At 47.4% G+C, this 26,589-nt stretch overlaps 1 protein-coding gene across 2 annotated transcripts in view; it reads left to right on the plus strand.

The window, feature by feature from the left end:
• Positions 1-2,145: 2,145 nt before the first annotated feature.
• The window catches only part of LOC119450974 (F-box/LRR-repeat protein 12), an 82,804-nt gene continuing 58,360 nt past the window's right edge, over positions 2,146-26,589 (plus strand). For both annotated transcript variants that reach the window (XM_049658656.1, XM_049658671.1), the window contains exon 1: positions 2,146-2,422. In XM_049658656.1, coding sequence (XP_049514613.1) covers positions 2,340-2,422 — 83 coding nt within the window. In that variant the 5' untranslated portion in view covers positions 2,146-2,339. The remainder of the gene's footprint in view (positions 2,423-26,589) is intronic.

Here is a 26,589-nt window from a genome sequence, read left to right on the forward strand (position 1 = left end):
AGACATGTGGCCGTGTTTAGACGTACGCAACGGTGGGAAATCAGCAGTCATTAGTATATAGCTTATCTTTTGCGATCCGCTTGAAACCAGTTAACGATAGATAATTATCATTTCAAAATAGTTTTCATGCATTCCGTTAAAGGGCCCATCACCAGGTCAGGCCATTTTGAGCCGATAAGCGCAGTGAATACAATGCGCGCTAACGATCATGTATGCTAAGTAGTATTACATCCCTACGCGCCACACAAATAGCTTAAATTTCAAACCAAACTGTCGATGGTGATGTTCTTTCTTTTTCTTTCAGAACTGCCACAATTTACAGGTATTGAAATGATCGATTTTATGGCGGCTGGCGGAACGGCATAAGCGATTAAGTAAAAGCATGTGCTGGTCGGGCTAGTCGCTGTAGCCGAACAGGAATGCGAGTTACAGAGCTGAGCGCAAAGCTCGGCGAGCTTGTATATTGTGGGTATTTTTCCTGTACTACTCGTCGCAATGGAGCAGTTGTTCGCCTTAACCGTTACGTTTTCTAGTACATATAAGCTACTCTTGTTTCAGCCAATGACACAGGGCGGTGCTAATTATGGACCGAGAGGCCATAGTTCAGCAGTCATAACGGGTAGGTGAAAACAGTGGCGGGATCATATGTGAGCCGCTGCCTAAAGAATTAGTTGAACCGGGCTCTCACCAATTAGTTTCAGTTGTTTTGACCGCAGTGGTCCAATATCCGTCTAGCGAGCAATAAATGGCTTTATTTGTGAGACTTCAATATCCATGTTCGTCGAGGGCTAATGGTATGTACCTTTCGTGATCACTTTATCTTGACCCTTGCGCATTTTTCGTGCTTTCTACAAGTAAGGTGCTGCCTGCAAATGCCTCCGTGTAGCTTTTCAATTACATTCCTTTGAACGCTTTGGATTGAAGCTGTAGGCTGAGAGGTTACAGAATGGGTGCACATCAAGAAAAGGGAAGCGGAGTCGAGCACGGCAGATAATTGTATAGGCGGGCTGAAGAAATTGGGAAATTCGCAAGCATAAGATGGTGCCAGTATGCACAAGAGAGCGTATTGTGCAATCGCTCGGAGAGACGTTCGGACTTCATTTAACATGTATAGACCTATGAAGATGATGATGATGATGATGACAGATACAAGATACCCAAAGAGTATCGTAAGGTAGCATGTAAGGTACATGCTACCTTATGTATGTCTGTAAGATCCATCTTCGATACTGCACACACCTGCGCCCTGTAGTGGTATTTATCTATGTGTATTGCATGAAACTACAGCACACGGCACGTGCCAACTTCAACAAAATTGGTGATCAATGAAATAGACGGTCACAGAAAAAGAAAAACCGGTAAAATGACCTTAAAAAAACCGTGGGATGTCTATTTTGGAAAACTATATTCAGCGAAAAAAAAATTGTTGAACAGAAGTAAAAACCGCAAAAAAAAGCATGGTATAATTGGCGTAATTGTAACCGCATTGGTTATGCCCTTATTCGGTAATTGTTAACAAGAGTTACTTTACATGGCTCCCATTGTGAACGCCACAACCACGTCGTGCAAAGCATATACGCGGATTTCTAAACCATCCACTGGAGCTCATGCGTATCAATTTCCACGTAAACTCTGACTCCGTTGTCGTGTCCGCTGCCGTTGCGTTGATGCGGGCGAATGACTGACGCCACTCCGATGTAGCCACGTACCCAAAAAGCCCCGTGTTTATTAGACAGCCGCTTTTTATCCCTTTTCCTCAGTGACGTCACAGAGCATGTGCACACGAGTGCTTGGTCAGATCAGAGATAACCGATAACAGTACACCGTTCCATATATCGCGTTGTGCAAAGCTATGGCAGATAGCAAGAATTCTTGTAGTAGCTGCGTTCGCACCAAGCAATAGTTCGGTGTTCTTACCAGCCATTACGTGACATTGCTCTTCATGTAAGCCCCATAATAAATAAAAAAAAAGTTTTATACCTTAGAAATGAACAAATTGTGTTATACGGCACTTAATACATTCTTTTAGATCGTTTTACGTTTCGTTGTTATCCTTTTGTGGTTTTTCATTTTCAGGGGGCCCGTCTCGGCGCCTCACGTGCACGCTCGCCCTGGGCTCGCGCGAACAAGAGCGTGGCCACGAGATGCGCAGAGCGATACATTTTGATTACCGAACCTCTTGCGTAGCTTTCCCAGCATTGCACGCGCACCTGAGGCCAGAACGCAGCTTACACGTGTCACATTCGAGAAAGGACATTGGACGCCCGCCAGAGAACAAGAAGACCGTGCGAACGCAAGTGCTGACTGTCGCCTTCAGCATCTGACGGAGCGCCGATATCATGGACATCGACTGCCTGCCGGACAGCCTTTTGCTGGAAGTCTTCCGACATCTCCAGTTCCAGGCCATATGCAAATGCTCACGGTAACTATGCTGTCCTTCTCATTTCAAAGCAGGCAACTTAGCGGCCTCTCCCGAAGGGTTCGTAATTGTGGATCGCCTTTTTGCAGAGAGATGCGTCTGCTTGTTGTACCATAGTCGTTGATCACAGCTCACTCTAGCTTGACAACCACCATACTGCGAGGTCGCGATTAGATTCTCGGGTGAGGAAGACTGATGGAAGCATGGAGGCGTTCTAAACAATTGTACTTCAGGTTCACTACAGTTTTAAAGGCGAAGGTTTCATAGCGGGACTTTGGTGACTGTGGCTGCTGCTCTTTCCGAATAGTATCGTTTGGAATTACGCAAAGCGTTACCAAGTGGACTAACGTGATCTATGTGCCTGTTGCAAGTGTGTGTGTGTGTGTGTGTGTGTGCGTGTGCGTGTGCGTGTGTGTGTGTGTGTGTGTGTGTGTGTGTGTGTGTGTGTGTGTGTGTGTGTGTGTGTGTGTGTGTGTGTGTGTGTGTGTGTGCGTGTGTGTGTACAACAAAGCAAAAGGACGGTAGATGGTGACGCTCCACGCGAATTTACGACATGCCGATTGCTGGGTTCTACATACCGTGTTCTGGACGAGCGCAAGCGATACCTATATGCATGTCGTGTGGTCTTTGTTATAACAACGATGATTTTTGCACTCCGACGATGAAACTTTGGTACAGGACCGATCATAAAGGCGGTACATTGTGGCTTCTGCGTAGCGTTAGCTGCTACGAGTGAAGTACTGCAGCGTCTCAAAGCGCGAGCTGCCACGAGGCAAACATGCCAGAAACTTGCACGCGACGCACGCACCGAACGTGTCAAGGACGTAGGTAGTTTTTGCCCGAGAGAAGCATAGGCGCGCAATCGTGGCCTAGTCGGTAAAGAAAAAAATTGCGGCAGAACCCATCTCACGACGACGGTCGACGGTAATGCGTTAGCATTGAATGAAAAATTGGAGGACGCTTCGCCTGAGTGGAACGCGATCTCGGGCCCCGTTCGCATCGCATTTTTCTTTGAGTCGGCTTCACTATAACACAGAACGTGGGAAACACCAAGCTTACCCCGATCCCCTTATAGTCGGCTGCACTTTAGACAGAAATGCATTGCTGGCCATGCGTTTTTCCAGGGGGCAATATAAGTCGTCTTATATTAAAACTATAGTGAACTAGAATATACTAGTTCACTATAATTAAAGCGCAAAGGCCCCAGCACCTTCTTTTTATTATTTTATTAATTGTTTGCTATATATATTGCCTCGACGCACGCGCGTGTCCCAATTTGACCTGCCGAGGATGCGAGCGCCATGTGGATAGGATTTTCACAAGTAACCTACCCGAGCGCGCCGCTGTTGGTATGGTATAAATGCTGGAAAAGGGGGTTTGTGTTTGAGTTTCTTGATAACAGAATGATGTTTTCTCGTACATTCAAATTACAATCCGACGCCACCATGTCTGCAGGTTGTGGTTAAGTCGTACTTTACCATTTTTCTGACGGATTTTACTGTGAGAAATTCAATTTTTGTTCACTAACACCTTTCGCCGCGCGGAGGGCCTGCACGGTCGCGGTGGTTCGGGATGATTTTCTCCGCCACGGACGCCGACGCTGACGCCGGCACCGACGCTGACGCCGGGTTTTCTGCGACATGGGGCCCTTAACGCTGTCGCGTTAATATAGCGGCACGATGTACTGCCACCGTCGAAACGAGTTATATATGAGGCGTGTACTGCAACGGAACTCCTCTTTCTCGCTTCGATGATGATGATGATGATGATTTATTGGCATCCCCTTTGAAAAGGGGCGGCGACAAATAGTCACCTAGCCTGCTTGATTTAATCAGGTATACTATACATGTTCTGTATCTAGTTTTTTTTTTTGTATACCTCTCATCATTCTTTATCTTTTTCAAAAATTTACCTTGTAGCGCTACCTGTATGATTTTAAGAGATCCGGTCGTATCAATCTCTTCCCTGCTATTTTTCCACCAGTACTCTAATCGTCTCTTGCTTATCTCTACGGCTGATCTGTTGATGTTTCCTTCCACTTTAAATCCAAGCGCTTGTGGGAGTTGCACGTTTCCTATGGCTCTCGCTGGGTGGATCCCGTAGCATTCCATTAGGATGTGCTGAGTGGTCTCTGGATCTTTACTGCAGCTTACACATGCCTCATCTAGTTCCGAATATTTGCTCCGGTATGTTTTGGTCCTTAGGCAACCGGCTCGAGCCTCAAATAGCAAGGCACTGCCCTTTGTGTTATTGTACAGATTTTCCCTTCTAATTTCTTTCTTCTCATTCTTGTAAGTCTCCATTGTCCTTTTTGTTTCCATTCGTTGCATCCAATTCACGGTCTCTATTTCTCTCACTTTCTTTGTGATGGCTCCTGGTTGTCTATTTACAGTTTCGATTATCCTGTACTTGATTGCCAACTTCCTTGACCTCTTCCTCCATTCTGTGTCCACGCTTTTCATGTAGAGATACTTGTGCACTTTAGCCGCCCATTTATTTTAATCCATGTTCCTGAGCCTTTCTTCAAAACTAATTTTGCACTGTGCTTCTCTGACTTCAAAAGAGGCCCAACCCATGTCACCCTGCACTGCCTCATTTGTGGTATTACCGTGGGCTCCCAAAGCCAACCGGCCTACTGATCTTTGGTTAACTTCCAAACCCGACAAGATATCCGATTTTAAGCATAGAATGGTATTTGCGAATGTTAGCGCTGGCACCATTACTCCTTTCCAGATTCCACGCACCACCTCATACTTATTGTGACCCCACAGTGCTCTGTGTTTCATTATTGCTGCATTCCGCTTCCCCTTTATTTTCAGATTATCTTGGTGGTTGCTTGAGTAATTCTTTCCTTCGTTTATGTGTACACCGAGGTACTTGTATTGCTTCACTATAGGTATTACTTGCTGTTGAATTGACACCACGAAGTTACTCGTCTCTTCATTAAAGATCGTAATTCCTGATTTCTCTGTGCTAAACTTAAGGCCTAGATTTGTCGCTACATTCCCACAGATATTCGCAAGTATCTGTAAATCTTTTTTATTGTCCGCTAGTAGCACAATGTCGTCTGCGTACATCAGTCCGGGGAGCTTCTGTTGCACCATTTGTCCATTACGCATGTAGGATAAATCAAAACCTAATTCGCTGTTTTCCAGTCGTCTTTCTATACCCTTGACGTAAAGCTTGAACAACAATGGTGACAGAGGGCATCCTTGCTTCAATCCTTGGTGAATTCCCGCCATTTCATTTCTTTTTCGACCTTCCCATACCACTTGTACTTGGTTGTCTCTATATATTTCCCTCAGCAGCTCCACGAAATCGTCATATATGCCTTCGTATTGAAGAATATCCCACAACAATTCCCTGTCTACGTTGTCATAAGCTCCTTTAATATCTAGAAATGCTATCCATAAAGGTCTTTTCTGAGCTACTGAAATCTCTATGCACTGAGTTAGTACAAACATATTGTCCTCTAAGCGTCTGCCTTGCCTGAACCCATTCTGTAGTTCCCTCAATAAATCGTTTTTCTCCACCCACTTCGACAGTTGTAATTTTATGGCTTGCATTGCCATTCTATATATCACCGACGTTACTGTAACTGGCCTGTACGAGCTCGTCTTATCCTTATCTCCTTTGCCTTTAAAGATGAGATTCATCTTTCTTTCACGCCATCCAACGGGAATTTTCTTTGTTCCAATCACTTGCTCGATGGCATTCCCTAAGTGTTCCATAATAGGGTGCCTCGATGCCAGCGCCGCCGTTCAGGGTGGTGCCAACCTTTGACCGCCCCCGCGCCGCCGCTTTCTCGCTGCGACGCCATATTGTGTCACAGCGAGCCGTTGCGATTGCTTGGTGCCGGTGCTGAGTTCGAGGCACAGTGCGCGCGGATGCTTCGCGGACGCTTCTACTTGCTAGACAGTGTTGAGCCGCATGACTGACAAGCTATCAAATGCATCGTGTCGACATGACGGGCTGTTGTGTTCCCAAGTGCGCCGGTTCGACGCGTAAAGGACTGCGTTGTTTTCGCTTCCCCCGGGACCCAGAGCGACGGAAGAGATGGGAAGCCCAAGTAAAGCGCGATCACTGGAAGGCAACGGATAACTCCTGCATTTGCGAGGTAAGTGTCAAGAATGTTTAGACTACCGCACCGTGTTTTTCATTTAAATAAGAAAGTATTCTCTGATCCTCGCTCACGTACCTACGTTCGCTCACGAACTAAGTAAGCACTGCACCGATGCTGTCTGAGTAGCGTATGGTTTGCGAGCGCGCGTCGCATAGGCTTTTTTAGTTTTGATGGGCGCAGTCTGTACCCTTATTTTAAGGACCGACGAAGATGCTTAGCCGTGAAATAGTCTTACATTAGCTACGAATCGTCACGTAAGCCACCTATTTTCCTTTTTCACGGGAAGCACACATCGTGTGTGTCTCTTGTTTCTTTTTTTTTTTCGGTACTGGTTATTTGGGACTAAAGAACGCAGTGCTTCGTCTGGGGAGAGCGGCTGTTTTGTACGTGGTAAGCGAAACATTGTGATTTTCTCTGATTTCTCAGGAGATATCTTGCGGACCTCAGGGTGTTACGTTACATAGCTGATTTTTTAGACTTGTACATATTTGTAGCGTGGTGATCGTAAGCCGATGGTCATTCGTGCTCATTCCCGATCGTAGTGGGTACTGTGACGGTCTTTAAATGCCTGTGCACGGTATGCCCAGGTGTAGTAGAGTTAAGGGGCATCATGGGACCAAAATGTTTCGGCGCTTTCTGGCATGGTGTCTGTTGTAGCCTGTGCATTTCTTCGAAACGTGTGAAGCGAGGTGATACAGCATTGCTTCTGCTAAAATTTATTTTTAAGCACTGTAATGTGTTCTCTGTATTTACAAGGCAACTTTTCATATCAATAATCACTTTTGTTGTTTTACCTGTACTTAGAAACACTTTGAAGAGGACCAGTACGAGGGAAATCGACAGGGTGGGCGCCGTCTGTTAAAGTCAACAGCCCTACATCATCATGGAATATACTTTCGAAGTGAAAAACATTGCTAATCTGTATTTGACTGTCTTAGTTTCATTTACGGTTCTTGAACGTGATATGTATGCAGTGTTGTTTATTTTTTCAATGTAGTTATCAGTGTTCTAATGGTTATTTATGAAATGTTCTGTACTCGCCATCGATGTGTTTGGCTGATGCGACGTATTCGATGGTAGCTGATGTATGTATTCTGGCTGGATATCTGGCTGGATATCTTGATTAATATTACCCGCGGTTGCGTTTTCTTGTTTGCATTCTTGTTTTCGATTTATATTGTGTGTAATAAGGTTGATGTACTCACTTGAACCCCCCCATGTAATGAATAAATAAAAAAACTCTCACTATCCCGAATTGTGTGTCGAGCCTACCTTGCGAATTCATTTTTTATCTCGTCTTTCAACATAACCTTCAGGCGCCACACAGTACATATAATTTTACATGTACATATCTCTTTCATGATTGATTGTACTAGACATTATAATTAAATGTATTTTGTGCATCGTTTGATTTCTTGTGTGTACTCCGCAAGATTGACACAGACAAGTTACGTTACATTTTTCTCTACAGCACTAACTAAACCTTATTTTTACACCAGCTTAATCCTGTCAGCACACAGTTTTGTGGGCAAAAAAAGCAAAAATTGCGCGTAGATATCGTCAAATAATTGCAACGAACGCGAAGAGCACGCGCAACGCAAGGGAAACTAACCGCCGTGCGCGAGTGGCTGGCTACGGTAAAGGAGGCGTGACGTGTAAATCAAAATACAACAGCGAAAAAGAAAAACTTCCACATACAGGGGGTCGCAAACCTTATATACCAAGCATCGAAGCGCAAAAAAAATAGTGCGTATTTTAAACATACACACGGCATATTAAATGTGATTGAATTAGGCAACTTGGGGCATGTTCCCGCCGCCATACATTTACGTCTTCGACCTTCGACGAGTTAACGGCTATTGGTTATAAAGATATGCAGATGGGACACCGATAAAAAAATCCTCATCAAGGCAAAGCACTCGGAAGCGCGCCGCGAGTAACACTTTATGAACGCAAGCGTAGCTGAGTCTCAGCTCGTGTGACACAATATGGCGGCGCCAGCGGGGTTGTCTCCACCCTGGACGGCGGCGCTGGGCATCGAGGCACCCTATTCCATAAGAACACTCAGCGCCATCTGGCGCCGCTGCCGCGAAGCCTGCGCGTGGCCTCCTAAATGGATGGCGGGCCGGTGCGTGCGAACGCTTAGAAACGCGGCATGCGTCCGCTCCAGTCTTCATTCTGGACACGCTGCGCCATCCAGTGGCACAACCGAGAAGTCCGAGCGTGGCCTCCGAGACGAGAAACGTGGCGCGATGGTGCCTGCGATCGCTGAGGATTGTTCCCTCGCTTGATGGACGCAAGCTGGCGAGAGGTTCACTGAAGAGCGGGAGCTACCCAGCAGATACCCAGTCAATTCATCGCGCTGTTCGCTAAAGCGTTGGCGTTAAAGGCGTTCATTGAAAAGCGGCACGTACCCAGTGCATTTGTGGCGCACCCTGCAATGCGTCGGGTTGCCGTCCTTGAGGAACGTTTGTTGCGTGGTTTCGATTCCCCTATGCATAGGATAAATTTAAGGGATCTTTTTCTTCATTGTATAGCGGCACATTCCCAGTGGTACATACCTAGTTACCCTAGTTGGCGTCGAACACGCAAGATGGATGACGATTATTGTTTGGGGACAAGATAAGCCCAAAAGAGTGCAAACTTGAGACTACAACTAGAAGAGCGCGCGTTCTCACTTTCATCAGTCTAATATGTAATTTCCTTGTTATTTTTCGCCAGCGAGAGTGACCTTTCAGGGGATGAATAGCAGACAGCAGCAGCCTGCCAGAGTGGGTGAAACAGGCAAATAATGCTAAGTGCATTAAAAGCGCGCAGTTTCGTCCGAAAGGTAAAACATTGATTGTGATAGCAAATTATTAGACAACTATACGAAGTAAGGGTCGTATAGTTTTATGGTCCGTGTAAATTGCAGTAAACATTCGCTTACTAATTAACAAGCATCGTGTCACGCACACACAGTCAAACACGAAGAGATCAAGCTTGATTACCGCGGACATCCGCTGTCAGAACACTGACGTGATGAAGAGCGGCAGCAGCGGTTAGCGAGAGTTTCGTGCTGCTCCTATAGCTTCAGCGCGTCTCCGAGGTTGTGCAACAACCTCGGACGCTCATTGGGTTCTATGTTGCTTCTGGTCGTTGGGTACTTCGTTGGGGACGCTTCGGGTCCGAGGTTGCTTTACAGATCCCACAAGAGTTGAATTGAATTCTGGGGTTTTAGGAGCCAAAACCTTACATGCCAAAACCACGATTTGATTATGAGTCAAGCCGCAGTGGGGGACTCCGGATTAATTTTGACCACCAGGGGATCTTTAACGTGTCCCCAATGCACGGGAAACGGGCGTTCAGCCCAAGACTGAATATGGCAAGTTTCGCGAACCTTTACTGAGCCAACGTGGCCCAAATACGAAAAATTACTTTAGAAGTCGTGACCTCACACGGAAGTGTTGACGTTGGGTTTTCCGCGCGAAATTCAAGAAAACGTAACTTTGAGCTTCATTTTCTCTTCTAATAATTGACCTATTACAGTGTAATTAACGACGGCAGAGTTATTGTTTTGCTTTAGTGTCCCTTTAAGCGTGTCGTAGCATGGCGCCGTTAGTCTATAGACTGAGCGGCGGCAACTTGCGTTTCCGGCGCTGCGATGGTTTCGGCGCTTGAGGCAGACGCTACGAGGATACGCAAAGCTGGCATGTTAGTGTAGGAAATTGGAAGATGTTCAGTGATTTTAGGATGCAGCATAGATCCGGGCGTTGCGCTACCAACAACGCAGCTGGCGCGGAGTTCTGGGCTGGAGTTCTTTTTAATCGTTTTTAAAGGATTTGTTCGGAGCACGTTGCCGCCGTCGCCGCGATATTAGCGATGCCTTTTCCGAAATTGATTATAGGTCGGCAAAATTATCACTACTCCATTCAGATTCACCGAAAAAAAATTTTTTTTTTCTTTAGGATTCACTCGGATTCAGACTCGTCAAAATTATATTCAGCTGGGCTCATTCGGCCTCATGAGTGATTTTGCCGACCTATAGGCTCTGTAGTAAAAGTAACGCAAGGAAATGGCTCAACTATCGCACCTTCCCTAATTTTCAGGCATTTCGAACGCACTTCTAGAAACTCGCGCATACCGACGTATGACAATACCATTTGTGCATTTCAGCGTGTGCCGACGGTGGAGGCGAGTGACTCGCGACTGGTCACTCCGGCGGGTGATCAATGTGACCTCGCAACCGCTGTCAGCTCTCCAGGTGTGGCACCTCATCCGTGACAACGCTGGCGCCAACCTCGTCGAGCTGAAGATCACGGGGTTCAAAACAGCCACTGCACGTGGACCCACAGCCATGGTGTTCGGACACCTAAGAGACCACTGCCCTTCTCTCAAGGTTAGCACGCTACGGCTAGTATATATACACCGGGGTATATATATATATATATATATATATATATATATATATATATATATATATATAGAAAGCTAATCCGACCTGCGTACATTGAGCTGTGGCACCTCAGATGGGTAGAAACTGAAATTAAAATTACGTTCTGGGGTTTTACGGGTGCCAAAACCGCGATTTGATGATGAGGCATGCCGTAGTGGAATGATACGGATTAATTTGACCAGTTGGGGTTCTTTGGCGTGCACCCGATGCACGTTAACCGCCAAATGCAACAGGAGCTAGGAGCTGTTCAGCGATTACACGTGATATCCCGAAACACTCAAAAGGTCATCGGTCGTTTAAAAACACGGTATCTGGATTATCCACACCAAGGCCTTAAGCTTTTTAACCGGAATTACTAAAGAAAGACATTTTTTAATAAGTTAAGCTGTTTAAATTAGGAGTTTAAACGTCTTATAGAAGAGTAAATAACTTAAGCGGCAATCCCACCGGACGCCTTCATTTTTGGTGTGGCTACACCTGGCGCGTAGCGGCGCTGCCTGTACAGCACGCCGCGGGACAACCACGCTGTTACAATTACTGAAATACAGTTATGCTGGCATGGAAGCTTTCTATAAAACATATTACCGTGGCTCAGAATGCGCGACGAGGTCAAAAGCGTAACCCAAACTTGGCCGAAATTTCTCAGCCAAGCTTAATAAAAACGAGGAAGAAATGCAACACCCTCCACACCCCCTTCGAGCCTTCGTCTACCCAGTGGGCACCTACTTTCCACACTTACTCGTGTGACCATACAGGACCCACACACTCAAAACTAGCGCATTTACCGTTTCACGTTTGCCAGCAGTTGTCGTCCCAAATAAACAGCTTCGCAATAAGAAAATCCTCCCCTCACGTTTCGCAGGTCTTGCAGCTGACTGACGCTTGGCTGGAACGTTCTCTGGCGGACCTCACCACCAGGCTCGCGCACCTGTCATTGAAGAGGTCTCTCTTTATTACCGACGTCTTTCGAGACAAACGGGAACCGTTGGCGGTCAGCTCCCTGCGGTTTCTTGACCTGGCCAACTGCATCTTCTTGCCGTGGTTCGACATGGCTTCACTTACACAGTTTCATTCGCTGCGCGGCCTGGTGCTCGAAGGCTGCTACCCACTCCTCGCCACTAGCTTTGCCCCGAGCAGGCCGATGATCACCAACCTTGTCCTGCTCAACATCGAGCGCATCTTCGTCTGCAACCGGGAGGTGCAGGTGGTGCTCCTTCAGGGCGCCAACCTCCAGTATCTGTTTCTGGGCCACACAGGCTTCGATGGGGAGGTGTTCGAAACGGTTTGGCGCCTCCTGAGAAACCAACGCCCGCTCCGCCTCACCCACGTCTGCCTCAGGTGCACGCAGATACAGAAGCTGCATTTGAACAAGCTCCTACAGATGACGCCCCGGTTGCAGTGGTTAGCCGCGACGAGTGCCGACATGTCGCCTGCCGCCAAGGAGCACGTGGAACAGTACCTACCCAGTTCCTGTCAGTACCTGGAGGTGGGACCCGGCAACCCGCGCAGCGCGGCGTTCTGTGGCCACTCCGTGCCCTTATAAAAATTTCTCTCAACATGTTTTAGACCGCTTTTAGACTATTGTTACTAGAACCTACCAACAGTCAATAGAAATCCTTCCATCGGTCTTTAGGCTTCCTAACAACTCCCTAGTAACACCCTAGAAGCAATTGGCCACCAACATTATTTAGAAACATGCTCATAGGTTGTCTGTGAACTTCCTACTAACTGTGTAGAAACACGTTTCTTTAGACCTCCTATTAGCATTCATTAAATTGAAGCATGTTCATAGGCTATCTGTAAACGTCCTATTAAAAATTTACTAGCGCTTTCTTTAGACACCCTAGTAACATTGTTCTAACAATTGGCCACCAACATTGAATAGAAGCATGTTTGTATACTTTGTCAACATCCTACCAGCTTTCTACTGATAGTTTTTAGGCCTCATTATGACTGAATTATTTCAAACCTCCTACCAAAATTTTCCCTTTAAACAATCTAGAAACATTGTCCAGAGTTGGTCACAGTATGTGAATAAAAACATGTTCAACGCTGCTTATAAATTTATGCTAACCTGAAAATTTATAACTTTAGATCACCCAGTACACCAGCACACCACCCTATATGCTCAGAGCCGCAACTATTAATTTCATTTATGGACGCTATTAACGTCTGTCACCTTATGTATATATTTACGGGATCTTATTGGAGTATTGATAAATATCTAAGCTCTTGACGCGATGTGCAGCTGAAGCCACAGGTTGCGAAAGGAGCTACTGAAAATAAAGGTCTGACAAATTGGAAGCGTTGCGAAGATTGCATCACACATTTATTACATTATTCAATCAGTCAAACTTGGGAACCGCAGAAATGAGACTGTAGTTATGCGAAGCAGCTTCAGCATTCTGGGCGTTAGTTGTAGTTGCACCTTAGATATTATGGAAATGTTTCTTTTTGTGAGATTGTTGCTGTGAGATCCTTGGCGTTGTATCCTTTAAAAAAAGGGAGTAGCAGTTAGGCAAGAGCAAAGAATTAGTTCATGATTGTCACAAAAGAGCGCGTAATCCAAGCGCGCGCCGCGTGTCACGCAAGCCAGCGAAAGAACACGCCGGCCCCGCGGCAACTTCAACAGAGGCGGACAGCGCCTACGCCTCAAACAGCAACGCTAACAACGGCGCCGAAACGTCTGGAAGAGACTCGACGGAGCGACGTTAACCGGAGAGAGAGAGAGAGAGAGCACGCGCGCGCCGATACACCTTCTCACCCGGCGAGTCGACAGACATAACTACAGCGTGAGCGCGCGTCAACAGGATGAGTCATCACCCCCCCCCCCCTCGAGAATGTTCCGACAGCAGCGGTCGAAGGTACGAGAAAAGACGCGAAGCTTCCCAAGCTTTGGCCATGCTACGAGATCACGACACCGATAGGAAAGTTCGAGAACGCCTGTGGGAGCTATATAACCGCCGTGCGAGAATCAGATGGAGGAATCCAGGAATTCGGGAATTCAGGAATTCAGTCCGCACCGGTGGTGAAGTGATGTAACCTGAAGACCGAGCGTCTGCGGAAGAAGGGGATTCCCCGGCAAGCTAGTCGACGAGTTCATCGAGCGTCTGCATTTCCGGAAGAAGTTCTTTCTTCGAGATTTCCTCGAGCTACGCCGAGATCGTCTGACTCCAAGACCAACCAGCACGGTGAATACGATTGGACACTTAGTGTTCCTTTTCATTTTGTACTTTACGTGTTGGACTCTTAGTGCTTGTCGTGTATTATTTTCTTGTGTTTGTTAATACCCATCTGATTTGTATTGTGTTGTATCTAGCCTAAGTGTGCAAGTGTGTGTGTAACTGCCTTGTGTGAAGAATATATTTTGTTGTGTTTTGACAACTCTGGGCTCTGACTCGGTCTTTGGACAGCAACCGGCGTTCGCTGGCGCACCAGAGGGCCCATTCTTAATTGTCCTTGCTTTCGTGGGATTATTTTCGGAAGCTGATAATTCGGCTTTGGAATTTAGTCCGGCGTCTGCGCCTCGTTCACCGGGGTCTGTGACAATGGTCATACATTATTTACCCCAAATTAAGTCATCGCGACCTCTGTCAGAACCTCGTGTTTGTACGCTTCGCGTTTATAGCCAATTCAAGCGAACCGCATGACGCGCAATAGTTCGTTTGTAAAAAGATCATTTTTAAAACATTTCACGTCACTGCATTTCGCGCTCGTAACAACCTGCCAAAATTCGGTATAAGAAACTGAAATAAAAAAAAATGTTTATCAAAATGATGGAAAAGCACTTACGTTTTTTTTATAATAAGCAGACAAAACTTCGGTGCAGCTGATGACCAGTGAGGTGCTCAACGCAAACCTGGACGTCGGGCCCGCTGATTACTAGCGAATGTGTTCGCTCGTATTTTTTTTTTATTGCTCATTTGTTCTTCGAAATAATTTTGTCACGTTAATGTCATTTTCATATAGGGATGTTGAATTTCCCACGTTCATCCTACAAGAAAGAAGAGAACGAGCATCGGGCCAGGGAGCGCGTGAGCGCGTTCGAAGGGACTAACCTGCTTTCTTGGACGTTCTGGGCTGAGGTGGACGCTAATAAACGCCTCTCTGAGTCTCGAGTTTTTGTCGGCTGTTCCATGTGCCACGTATTCTAATATTTGGTGCCGAAGAACCCGGGAGGCAACAGCCGGGAGCTACCGTCAAGGGACTTCGCTGGTGGCTACCGACTGGAACCACTGCCACGAACCACGGAGGTATACGGATCAGCGGACCGCCATGGATAAGCTCAAGTTGAAGCGAGCCACAAGAAGGGCCCAAAACACCAGGATCATTCAAGAGTCAAGTGCGGTGCTAGAAAACAATGCCGCGACATTGCGACAGATTGACTGTATTTACGAGCGGCTCAAGCACAATAACGATGAATTGAAGAAGATTAATGATGAATTAGAAAGCCACATAAGTGACGAGGCATTCGAGGCGGATTACGCAACCGTAATTGAGTATGAGGACAACGCGACCTGCATCTTAGCCGAGCTCCAGAGCAAGCGCCGCCAGCAGTCCGAAACCATTGTCATCGCCAGTCGATGTTCGCGACATGCCGGTGGCCACAGGGCATTCTGAAAGGCCAGGAGTCAAGTTGCCGAAGCTGGTAATTAATGCTTTCGACGGTGATCTGAGCAAATGAAACGCGTTCTGGGAGCAATTCGACCAGATCATCAACCAGAACGGAACTCTTACAGCTACCGACAAATTCAACTACCTGAGGTTATTTTTGAAAGGAGACGCGGCGACAGCTATAGCGGGGCTGCCTACCACCGAAGCGTGTTACGTTGACGCCTTGGACATGCCAAAAAGACGTTTCGGGGACAAGAAGCGGTTGGAGCAGGAGTATTTCTCAAGGCTTCGAAGGCTCACTCCTGTGCGTTCTTCTAATGAAGTAACAAAACTTCGCAAGTTGTACGGCCAGGTGCTCATTAACACGCGGGGACTGGAGGCGCTTGGGGTGAGCAAGTCGTCTTTCTCGTCGATGCTATGCGACGTTCTGCTCAGGGCACTGCCACGTCACATTGTCGTAGCGTATCACAGATCTTGCGCTACACAAGCTGCAAGTTCCGCCAATGACAACGTTCAGCAAGCCACGGAGCTAGAGCGACTGCTGCAGTTCGTCTCTATTGAACTGGAAAGCCTAGAAAAGAGTGACTTTGGGGAGCAAAAAGTGTATGACGAGGCGACTCATCCTAGAGACAATAAGAACCGCCGGTTTGACAGTGCGATCCCAACGTCATCAGTGCTTCATAACCAAGCTTCAAAACCACCTCCGGATACGGGCTGCATTTTCTGCAAGTCAACGCAGCATTTGACGGAGTCTTGCCGTACAGACCTATCGCTGTCAGTCTTCAGAGAAGAAGAAACTTCTCGCCGCCGACATGCGGTGCTTTCGATGCAACATTAAAGGCCACCGTGCAAGGGATTGCAGACGGAGAATTGCGTGCTCCGGCTACAGAGGTCGTCATGCGTCTAGTATTTGCGACCCAGATAAACTAAACCGAAAGGCCTATGAAGACGTGGAAGGCAGCAGTACGACTGTATGCGCGGCTACAACTAAGAGCAACGAAAGGAGTGACACTTTGACGTGTGTGCTCCTACAGACTTTCCGAGCATGGGCAGTGACAGATTATTCATGCCGTTACATCAGAGGCGTGTTCGACGGAGGAAGTGAACGTACGTTCGTAACAGAAGCTCTTTCAAGGCGGTTAAAGTTGAGGTGTCTTGGCTTTAATTGATACCATAGCAATAAACACTTTCGCCAGTGTCAGCAGTTGCACACCGAAAAGATTTCGCATCGTTGAGCTTCACCTCCGAAGTCAGCATTCCGACGTTGAAGTTGCATTGAGAGCCGTCGAGATACCCCACATTTGCCACGACAGATCAGCCAACACGATGACTTCTTCGTTCGTCACATCATTAAAACAACCGGGCACGATATCGCCGATGAACTGATCCACCCGTCCATTGAAAGAGAAAACGGAGTAAGTGTACTAATTGGCTCAGACCAGATGTGGGCGGTGATGACAGGTGAACTCTCCAGACCGGGAAACGAGGAAACACTCATCGCTATGAACTCAAAGCTCGGATGGATCTTTCAAGGGAGCACCGAGCACTTGTCGTCAAAGCCAATCAACTCACCAGTCATGAATCTGCAAGCAAGCCAGCCGTCTGCAGAAGATGAGCAGTCGTTGAGTCTGCTGGAGTTGCTCCAGAGGGAAGTCGACAAGCTGACAGCCACACTGGAGAACCTGTCGAAGCAGCATGATCACTTGCTTGTGGAGAGGGACAGCCAGGCTCGCCAGCTTGCCCTGCTCACTGAAAAACTCAAGGAAAAGGATAAAGATACACAGACTGCCCACTTCACATGCCGAGCTACAGAATCACAGATTGACAAGCGGCAAGACAACCGAAACAGCAAGGAGAGTGATGTCGTGAGGCTCACATGCCGAGTGAGAGAGATGGAAGCAGAAGCTGCATCAGCAGCCGAGTCCCATTCCCACCTCCTGCATGAGAACCAAAGACTTCATAAGAACTTTACACTTGTGGCGAAAGATCACAAGAACATGGCATCTGACTTGGAGAATGATGTACAACAGAAGAAAGACCTTGAACTTCAAATCCAGCAGTATGTGATTAAAGTGGCCAAAACAAAAGAGCTCAGACATGCGCGCAAGGCTCGTCGAGCAAGTGGAATCGCTTCAGGACCAGCTCGCCAAAGAACAAACTGTCAAAAATCAGATTTCTGGGCACTTGAGGCACCTAGAGGAGGATCTTTCTCTGGCACGTACCGAAGTAGCTACGGCTCGCTCCGACGCAACCAGTCTGGAGCGCTTGCTTGCCACATCTCTGGAGCAGCGCTGCCAGACAGACATTGCCCTCGAAAGGATCTCTACCGAGATGGAAAACATGAAGCAGGAGGTGCAAGCAGGAGCCACGAGTAGGGCAGCCCAAAATGAAGAGAACAGTTTTCTCAGAAGCAATCTGTCAGAGTTTGAGCATGCGGTGGAGCAACTAAAGCAACAAGTCATCAGGGAGCAATATGCAAGGATGATTGAAGTCTACGCAGGAGAAGATGGACACGTTCGCTCTTGCAAGATAAAGCGACAAGACGGCCTCGTGACAAGGGCCATCCAAAGACTGTTTCCGCTTGAACAACAGGCATGATCGCACTTCGCGGCCGGAAATGTGTTGAATTTCCCGCGTTCATTCTACAAGAAAGAAGAGAACGAGCATCGGGCCAGGGTGCGCGTGAGCGCGTTCGAAGGGACTAGCCTGCCTTCTTGGACGTTCTGGGCTGATGTGGACGCTTATAAACGCCTCTCTGAGTCTCGAGTTTTTGTCGGCTGTTCCGTGTGCCACGTACTCTAATAGGGATATACTCGCGGACAACTTTCTGTGGCTATGAAGGGAAAGCTAAGGAGGCAAAGCGAGCACAACTGAGAGCGCTTCTAAAAAGAATCCCTTAATTGTTTTAATCCACGTAGTTTAGGCTGGGCAAGAGAAAACAAACAGCTTATTAGTAACAGTTAAATAAGACATAACACACCACTGAGTGTAAATGTTTACTTATTTAGCGGCTTTTTCCTTCCGATCCAGGCCAAACGCGAAACTGTCGCACGTGGAAGCTGCGTCGATTCAGCGTCTTGTCCGAGCAACCAAAAGCACTGTCAAACGCTGCCGGACTACTTGGCGCGGTAATATGTGCAGCAGCCACGCGCTTGTACTTTTATGGCTACGTCATCAATTTCATAAACGCGGTGTTTGCAGCCAACGGCTATTTGAGGCGGCTTATCGATGTCGCCGATTTTACGATGGATCATATCCATGTCATAAATCAGGTAATTGAGAAATCTGCGGAGTACAATAAACCTCTCTATATGGCTTTCATAGATTATGAAGAGGCATTTGGTTCAGTAGAGATACCAGCAGTCATAGAGGCATTGCATAATCAAGGAGTACAGGAGGCATGCGTAAACATATTGGCAAATATCTACAAGGATTGCACAGCAACTTTGGTTCTCCAGAAGAAAAGTAGAAAGATACCTACCAAGAAAGGGGTCAGGCAAGGAGACACAATCACTCCAGTGCTATTCACTGCAGGCTTAGAAGAAGCATTCAAGCTCTTTCACTGGGAAGGCTTGGGAGTGAGCATCAACGGCGAATACCTGAGCAATCTTCGGTTTGCAGATGACATTGTCCTATTGAGCAATAACGGGGACGAATTACAGCAAATGATTGAGGACCTTAATCGAGAAAGTGTAAGAATTGGGTTGAAGATGAATATGCAGAAGACAAAGATAATGTTCAATAGCCTGGCAAGGGAACAAGAATTCAGGATCGCCAGTCAGCCTCTAGAGTCTGTAAAGGAGTACGTTTGTCTAGGTCAATTACTCACAGGGGACCCTGATCATGAGAAAGAAATTCACAGAAGAATAAAATTGGGTTGGAGTGCATACGGCAGGCATTACCAAATCCTGACTGGGAGCTTGCCACTGTCGTTGAAAAGAAAAGTGTACAATCATTGCATTCTACAGGTGCTAACATATGGGGCAGAAACTTGGAGGTTAACAAAGAAGCTCGAGAACAAGTTAAGTACCGCACTAAGAGCGATGGAACGAAAAATCTTAGGACTAACGTTAAGAGACAGGAAGAGAGCGGTGTGTATCAGAGAACAAACGGGGATAGCCGATATTGGGGCTGGAACCCTCCCCTGAGGCCGACTTAACCCCCCCTTTTGTTTAACCCCTTTTCTTTCCTTACGCATTTGAGTACTGCAACTAAGATGTAAGACGCGCAATCGTCTGCACACTCGGCAAAAGCGCATTTTATTGGCAATTTCCCGTGAAGAAATCGAAATTAGTGCTGTTTAGATGGTATTTGCAAACTGCACCCCCCCCCCCCCCCCCCCTGGCAGAGATCCTGGGTGCGCTACTGCCCGTAACAAAGCACCTATATTCGTCAACACAATCAACGTCTGCACATTTATGTCGCTCATAACTGACAGTACAATTAGTTTTGCCGACGGCGTTGGTAGCGATGAGAAAACACCGAAGCGAAGTGAAGCGTCTCTACGAAGCGTCTCTACGAAACACCGAAGCGTCTCTACGAAGCGGCTCGCAAAGGCGAGCCGCTTCGTAGAGACGATTGCTGCGGCGGCTGCGCTGACCGCTTGCGAGCCAAAATCACGCCAACGATTAACTATATCGCACAACGTTTCATAACATGCACACTTTCGAGGTCACTTTACTCTAAGAGTTATCTCTTGTCAGAAAGAATTGAGCCGATTTTTGTGCCGACGTCAGCGGCGAACGAGGCCAGCGTCTCGACCAGGGAGAAAAAAAAAAAAAAAAAAAGCACCGGGACGATCGGAGCGGTAACGATGCTAACTGAACGCTAGGCTATTTGAGGCAAAACTGTTACGGTGACGTAGCGTTTTCTTGGTTATTTACAATCCTTCCTTGATGTCAATGTCGCGAGGTGCTGCGCTTTGCGGGTGGCTGCGCGCACGTACTTTTAAAATTGATTTTAAATATGTTCTAAGCTATATTCGCCGCTGATATTTTGTAGACGATGTTTGTGTGTCCACCTAAATCGATCTCACGAGTTATCTCGACTTCAAAATTTTGTGTCAGTACTCCTTTAACCGAGAAAGTGTAAGAGTGGGGTTGAAGATTAATATGCAGAAGAGAAACATGATGTTCAATTGACTGGCAAGAGAACAAAAATTCAGGATCGCCAGTCAGCCTCTATAGAGTCTGTAAAGGAGTACGTTTATCTAGGTCAATTACTCACAGGGGACCCTGATCATGAGAAAGAAATTTATAGATGATGATGATGAAATAAACTTTAATTTTCGACACAGTGTTCCCGAGCGTTTGAGCTTTGGATCACTCTTGGTGGGAGGGTCACTCATTCCAGGAATCCTATGGCCGCGATAGCATCCCGGGCTCTGGCAACAAAACGTCGTTGGTCGTCCAGGGCCGGGGTGGAGATCGTGGCCTCCCACGTCTCGGCGAGGAGGTTCACGTCTTCGGTCGTTTTATGTTTGGTAATGGCGTCTTCGGGGCGCCACGGGCACTCTAGTAAATGAGCCAGAGTGTCCTTGACATTGCGATGATAGATGTGCTTCGGTTAATTCTTGAAGGGTATTAATTGTGGCTGTGGCCATCACCCTTTGTGTGGATGCTCTAATCGGAACACCAAGAGCGACTTTGTGTATCTTGCGGATCAAAGAAAACGACGAAGTGGTTGTTCTGCACATCACTGTTTTGGTCTCTCTGGAATATTATACATTTTCACCGGTTTCTGCTGGGAGACGCCGCTCCCTTTCTCGGCGATTGAAGTGGTATCGGTCGAGCACCGTCCAGTCCTGCCAGCGTCTGCGGGAGCTACTCCAAGGAAGAGGAACTGCCTTCGGAGCGAAGCTGAGAGCGATGACACCGAGCTGTACTCTCCCTCGAGTGACACCACTTCGGATGATGTAGGCTTCGAGGTCTACACACGCCGGAAAGCGAAAAGACGAAATGTCAGCGGATGCTCCGCATCAAGTAAGTCGATTGTGACTCCTACGCCGAGAGCTCCGGAGCATACAATTATCTTCGTTCCCGAGGCGGCTACGGACAAACTCAACCGACTCAATAGACAGGCCATCTCTATTTATCTGGACTCTCTCGCTCCAGGCGAGATAAAAGACGTCAGAATCAATAATCGCAAGAACGTCCTCGCTATCGAAGTTACTAACCGAAGCGCCTTGGATTCGTTGATGAAGATTACGCAGCTAGATAACATCAAAGTGCGCTGCCACACTCCTCAGACCTTGTAAACCACTGCAGGAGTGGTTTACAACATGGACGTCTCAATCAGTGACAATGATTTGCCTATATTGATCAAAACAAGGACAGAGAGCATTCCCATAATACAAGCTCATCGTGTTGGCAAGTCAACTTGCGTGAAGCTCCTTCCTCTTCAAAGGGGATAGCCTACCATCGCATGTAAAGGTCGGCCATTTTCGTCATACTGTACGACCTTTCGTGCCCAAGCCCCTACAGTGTCGCAATTGTCAGAGAATTGGACACGTGAGTGCTGTGTGCAGGAACCCAGGCATATGCTCAGGTTGTTCTGAGTCGCATAGCTCCGACACTTGTCGCATGACCGATTTCAAGTGCTCCAACTGCAAGGGTGCGCACGCTGCGACTTCGAAAGATTGCCCGTTCCAGAAAAATGAACAGAAGATCTTGAGGCAGATGGTTAGAGATCATTCGACGCATAAAGAAGCCGCAACTAAAGTGCGACGCCGACGTTCCCGGCACCGCAAGTCAAGAAAACACTGTGGTAGTTCTAAGGAAGTGCAGAAACCAGAGAAGGCTGGTCGTCAACCGCTGACCTCGTGCATTACCAGCGCAGATGAGAGATGAACGCCCGCCATCGATGACCCAAAGGAAGCATGGCCACCTTTACCGAAGCCATGCCAACTCGCAGAACTACGAAACACGAATCGTCCAACAACTACGAATGGCCCGACAACAGGCCCTGCAGCAGTCCGTGCAGAAGGCCAGGACCTGCTAGTGATCACCATGCTGAAGTCACTCATGAATGTGATGCGTACGTTACTGACGAACCTAAACACCCCGAATGCTCGCAGCGCACTGCAGGTACTGGACGCGATGAATCCAGTACTTGCAAGTCTTGAATAGCATCATGGCTCATTCACCGCTGTCGTTCCGTAAAGATGTCAAGGAAGCATTCCTTTTTCAGTGGAATGCTCGAGGCCTCAGATCAAGAATTTCGGATTTTCGACCTTTCATTTTTGCGAACAAGTTTCCCATCATCGTCGTCTGCGAATCAAACCTTCAAACTACAATCCGGCTATCGGGCTATGAAGCTTTCTCATCCGCGTCGTGTAATGTCCTCAGCAAGGTCGTCGTTTACGCTCGGTGTGAACTCACTTACGTGCTACCTTCAGTTGTGCCTCACGACGACGAACAATACGTGTGTTTAACTCTAAAAACAAAGAAACATACATTCACTCTCGTCGCTGCATATATTTCTCCAACCGGTCGTTTTGAGACGCAACGACTGGGTGCTTTGTTATCCGCAACACCTGGCCCTTGGATCCTTAGTGGAGATTATAACGCACACCACCCGCTCTGGGGGAGTGTGAAGATGGACTCCAAGGGAATAAAACTAGTTGCATTTGCCTCGTACCAAGAGCTTTGTTACCTCAATGACGGCAGCCCGACATATTTACGTGGACTAACCTACAGCAACTGTCTGTACTTGACTTTCGTCTCTCAGTGTCGTCGAAGCAGTATAAAATTAAGTGGTTCTCAGACATAGAAACCCATGGAAGTGATCACGTTCCTACCTCCAAGATAGCCAAGTCTCTATCTACTGCCCTCTGTAGAACAGACTGGACGAATTTCAGATCGCTTATGGAAGACGAATGTCAAGAAGGCCACCCATCATTTCTGTAGAATCAGATTAGAAATGCACTGCAAGAGGCTATGTTCACTTTTAGGCCTTCTCCAAAGTATAATGAATATGATGGTGAATTGGAAGGCTTCGAGCGATTCGCCGACGCGCAGAAAGAAGATACAGGCTCACCAAATGTATTCATGATCTGAGGGAGGCGAGGCGGATCCAAAAGAAAATCCAGCGCCGCATCGATACGCTATAACCTCAGAAGTGGAAATCCTTTTGCGAGTCCTTGGATTCTGGAAAGCCTCTGTGCCACATATGGAGAACTCTGCGTGGCCTACAATCATCTCCGCAACAGCGCCACCCTTTTAAGTCTCTTGCCCTGCATCAAGGCTGACGTGAGATCGACGTTGCTGAGGATTTCTGCGCAAGAAACGCTGGCTTGCCATCACGACCTGTATCATTAGCACGTGATGTTGCGGCATCTGAGGACTCTCGCATGGATCTCTTGTTCTCTATGGAGGAGCTTGAAGCTGCGCTGGCGACTTGTAGGAAGCCATCATCGCCTGGGCCCGACGGAGTCACATACAAGGCACTTGGAAACCTTGGCCACAAAGCCCGCAGTGTACTCTTGGAGAGATACAACGAATCCTGGCGCGAATGATTGATTCCTTGTGAGTGGAATGTCAGCCGCCTAATACCTTTACTTAAGAGCTCTAAATCTCCATTAGACTTGGCATCGTACCGTCCCATCGCTCTTGCCAGGTGCGTTGGGAAACTAATGGAAAGGATGGTGTTGACGCATCTTGAATGGTTTTTGTAACATAATGAGGTATATCCGAATGCAATGGCGGGCTTCCGGCGCGGTCGGTCATCAGTCGATAACGTGCTTGATTTGGTAATATCTATTCAACACCAAAAGAGCATAAAACGTTTAACGGTGGCGATGCTCGATGCTTTGACCGATGTGGGCATTGGTGGCCGTGCACTGCGCTGGATTCACAGCTATTTGGAGGATAGATCCTTCTTCGTACTTACAGAAGATGGAATGACATCCCATCTTGTCACCAGCAAAGGTGTGCCACAAGGCGGAGTGTTAAGCCCCACGCTCTTCAACGTAGCACCGCTATAGGCCTTGTTGGATCATTGCCAAGAACGGTCCATATATCCATCTATGGAGATGATATCTGCATCTGGGCGTCCGGCGTAACTCGTCCGCAGATACGAGTGAGACTGCAGAAGGCGGTCACACAAACGTCGTCTTATCTACGTATGAAAGGCCTAGAACTATCCTCCGAAAAGTTCCGATTAGTCGCATTTACGCGCAAAACAACGACTCCATATGTTATACGCATAAACGGACAAGTAATTGCTTACGAAACAAAACATCGCTTCCTTGGAGTCATCATCGATCGTGATTTGTCTTGGACGCCACATATTTCATATATGCAAAAGAGGTTGACTGCAATAGCACATGTATTCAAATTTGTCGGTGGAAAGTCTTGGGGTGCATCTGTGCAATCGATGCTACAGCTGTACCATGCATAATTTATGGGCTTCCTAAGATACAGCCTGCCCGTGCTGGGAAGCACCCGTAAAACGAATGTTCGAACACTCCAGAGTATGCAAGCCCAAGTTCTACGGACGTGCCTCGCCCTCCCTAAGTGTGCATCTCCAGCGGCCACAATCGCCATAGCACGTGACCACCCTATATCAACGTACCTTGCAGTTGACGCTCTAAGAGTGCACATTAGACATGTCGCAAGGACGCCCTTTCACCATCTTGCTTGCCTGCCAACAACTAGGCCGCATACGAGTTTTAGCCGTCTCCTGACTATTCACGGAGCATCGCTACCATCGATCGAATTACGTCCCTGCAGCATGGCCTTCGTTGCCACTGTGGTCTCTGCATTCACCTCGAACATGCCTTACCATATTCCAGTCGTCAAGAAGAAGGCACAAATGCCGTCAGCAGCATTGAAGCAGGCAGCATTATTGCTACTACATGAGGTCTACAGTGACCGCTTACATGTTTACACCGATGGATCAGTCATGCACTCCAGTTCAGCAGCTGCAGTATTCGTCCCAGCAAAATCTACAGTGATAAAATTCCGGACATCGCACTTGACATCGACGACGGCTGTCGAACTTACAGCTCCGTGTGCAGCAATGAAATTTATCGATCACGAACCACCCCAGAAATGGTCTATCTTCTGCGATTCCAAGGCCGCCCTCCAGAGTTTGCTCTCTGCACTACGCCGTGGACCCCATGAACGACTTGTCGCGGACACACGCGAAATTTACCATCTCGCAGTTGGCAAAGGACATGACATCGTCTTTCAATGGCTGCCAAGTCACTGTGGTATCTTTGGAAACGAGCAAGCAGACGCAGCCGCTCGATCTTCACATACCAATGCCGATTGCGTCGCTATCCCTATGTCCAGAACAGACGCAGCAGGACAGACCCTCCGTGCGCTTGCTCGCGAGCTTACTTTAGCCCACTGGAATTCAACGGACTTTAAAAACCAGCGCCTCTGTTCCCTGGATCCTAATCTGAAGCTCCGCCTTCCACATGGCTCACCACGACGGGAGATAACTCTCATTTGTCGCCTAAGACTTGGAGTAGCTTTTACCAACGCGTACTCCAACCTTATCGGAATGGCCACAAGTCCAGATTGCGAAACTTTCGGGTGCAAAGAGACGATAGCACATCTTCTGTGTGATTGTCGTCGTTTTAGTGCCCAAAGGAAAGTCCTCAGCACCAGGCTCGACAAGATAGACAGTCGTCCCCTTACGGAAACCAGAATTCTTGGTCCCTGGTCCCAGCCGACGTCGGAACGAACTGCTTTAAAAGCGCTAGTACGCTTTTTAAAAGAAACAGGAATTGATGAAAAACTATAGAATGTGCGGACTGATGCGTTTCTTTTTCCTTTTCTTTTTAATCTTCTCTTCTTTTCTAATCTTTTCTACCCTTACCCCATCCCCCTGTGCAGAGTAGCCAACCGGACACTTAACCTGGTTAACCTCTCTGCCTTTCACCTCTTATTTTCCTCCCTCCCTCCCTCCCTTCCTTCCTTCCTTCCTTAGTCGGACTCTTCGTTCAGTTCAATACAGAGCACCTATAACTTTTTGTTTGTTAGAACATTT

This window comes from Dermacentor silvarum, chromosome 1 (genome assembly GCF_013339745.2).
Source record: "Dermacentor silvarum isolate Dsil-2018 chromosome 1, BIME_Dsil_1.4, whole genome shotgun sequence".
Classification (NCBI taxonomy): domain Eukaryota; kingdom Metazoa; phylum Arthropoda; class Arachnida; order Ixodida; family Ixodidae; genus Dermacentor; species Dermacentor silvarum.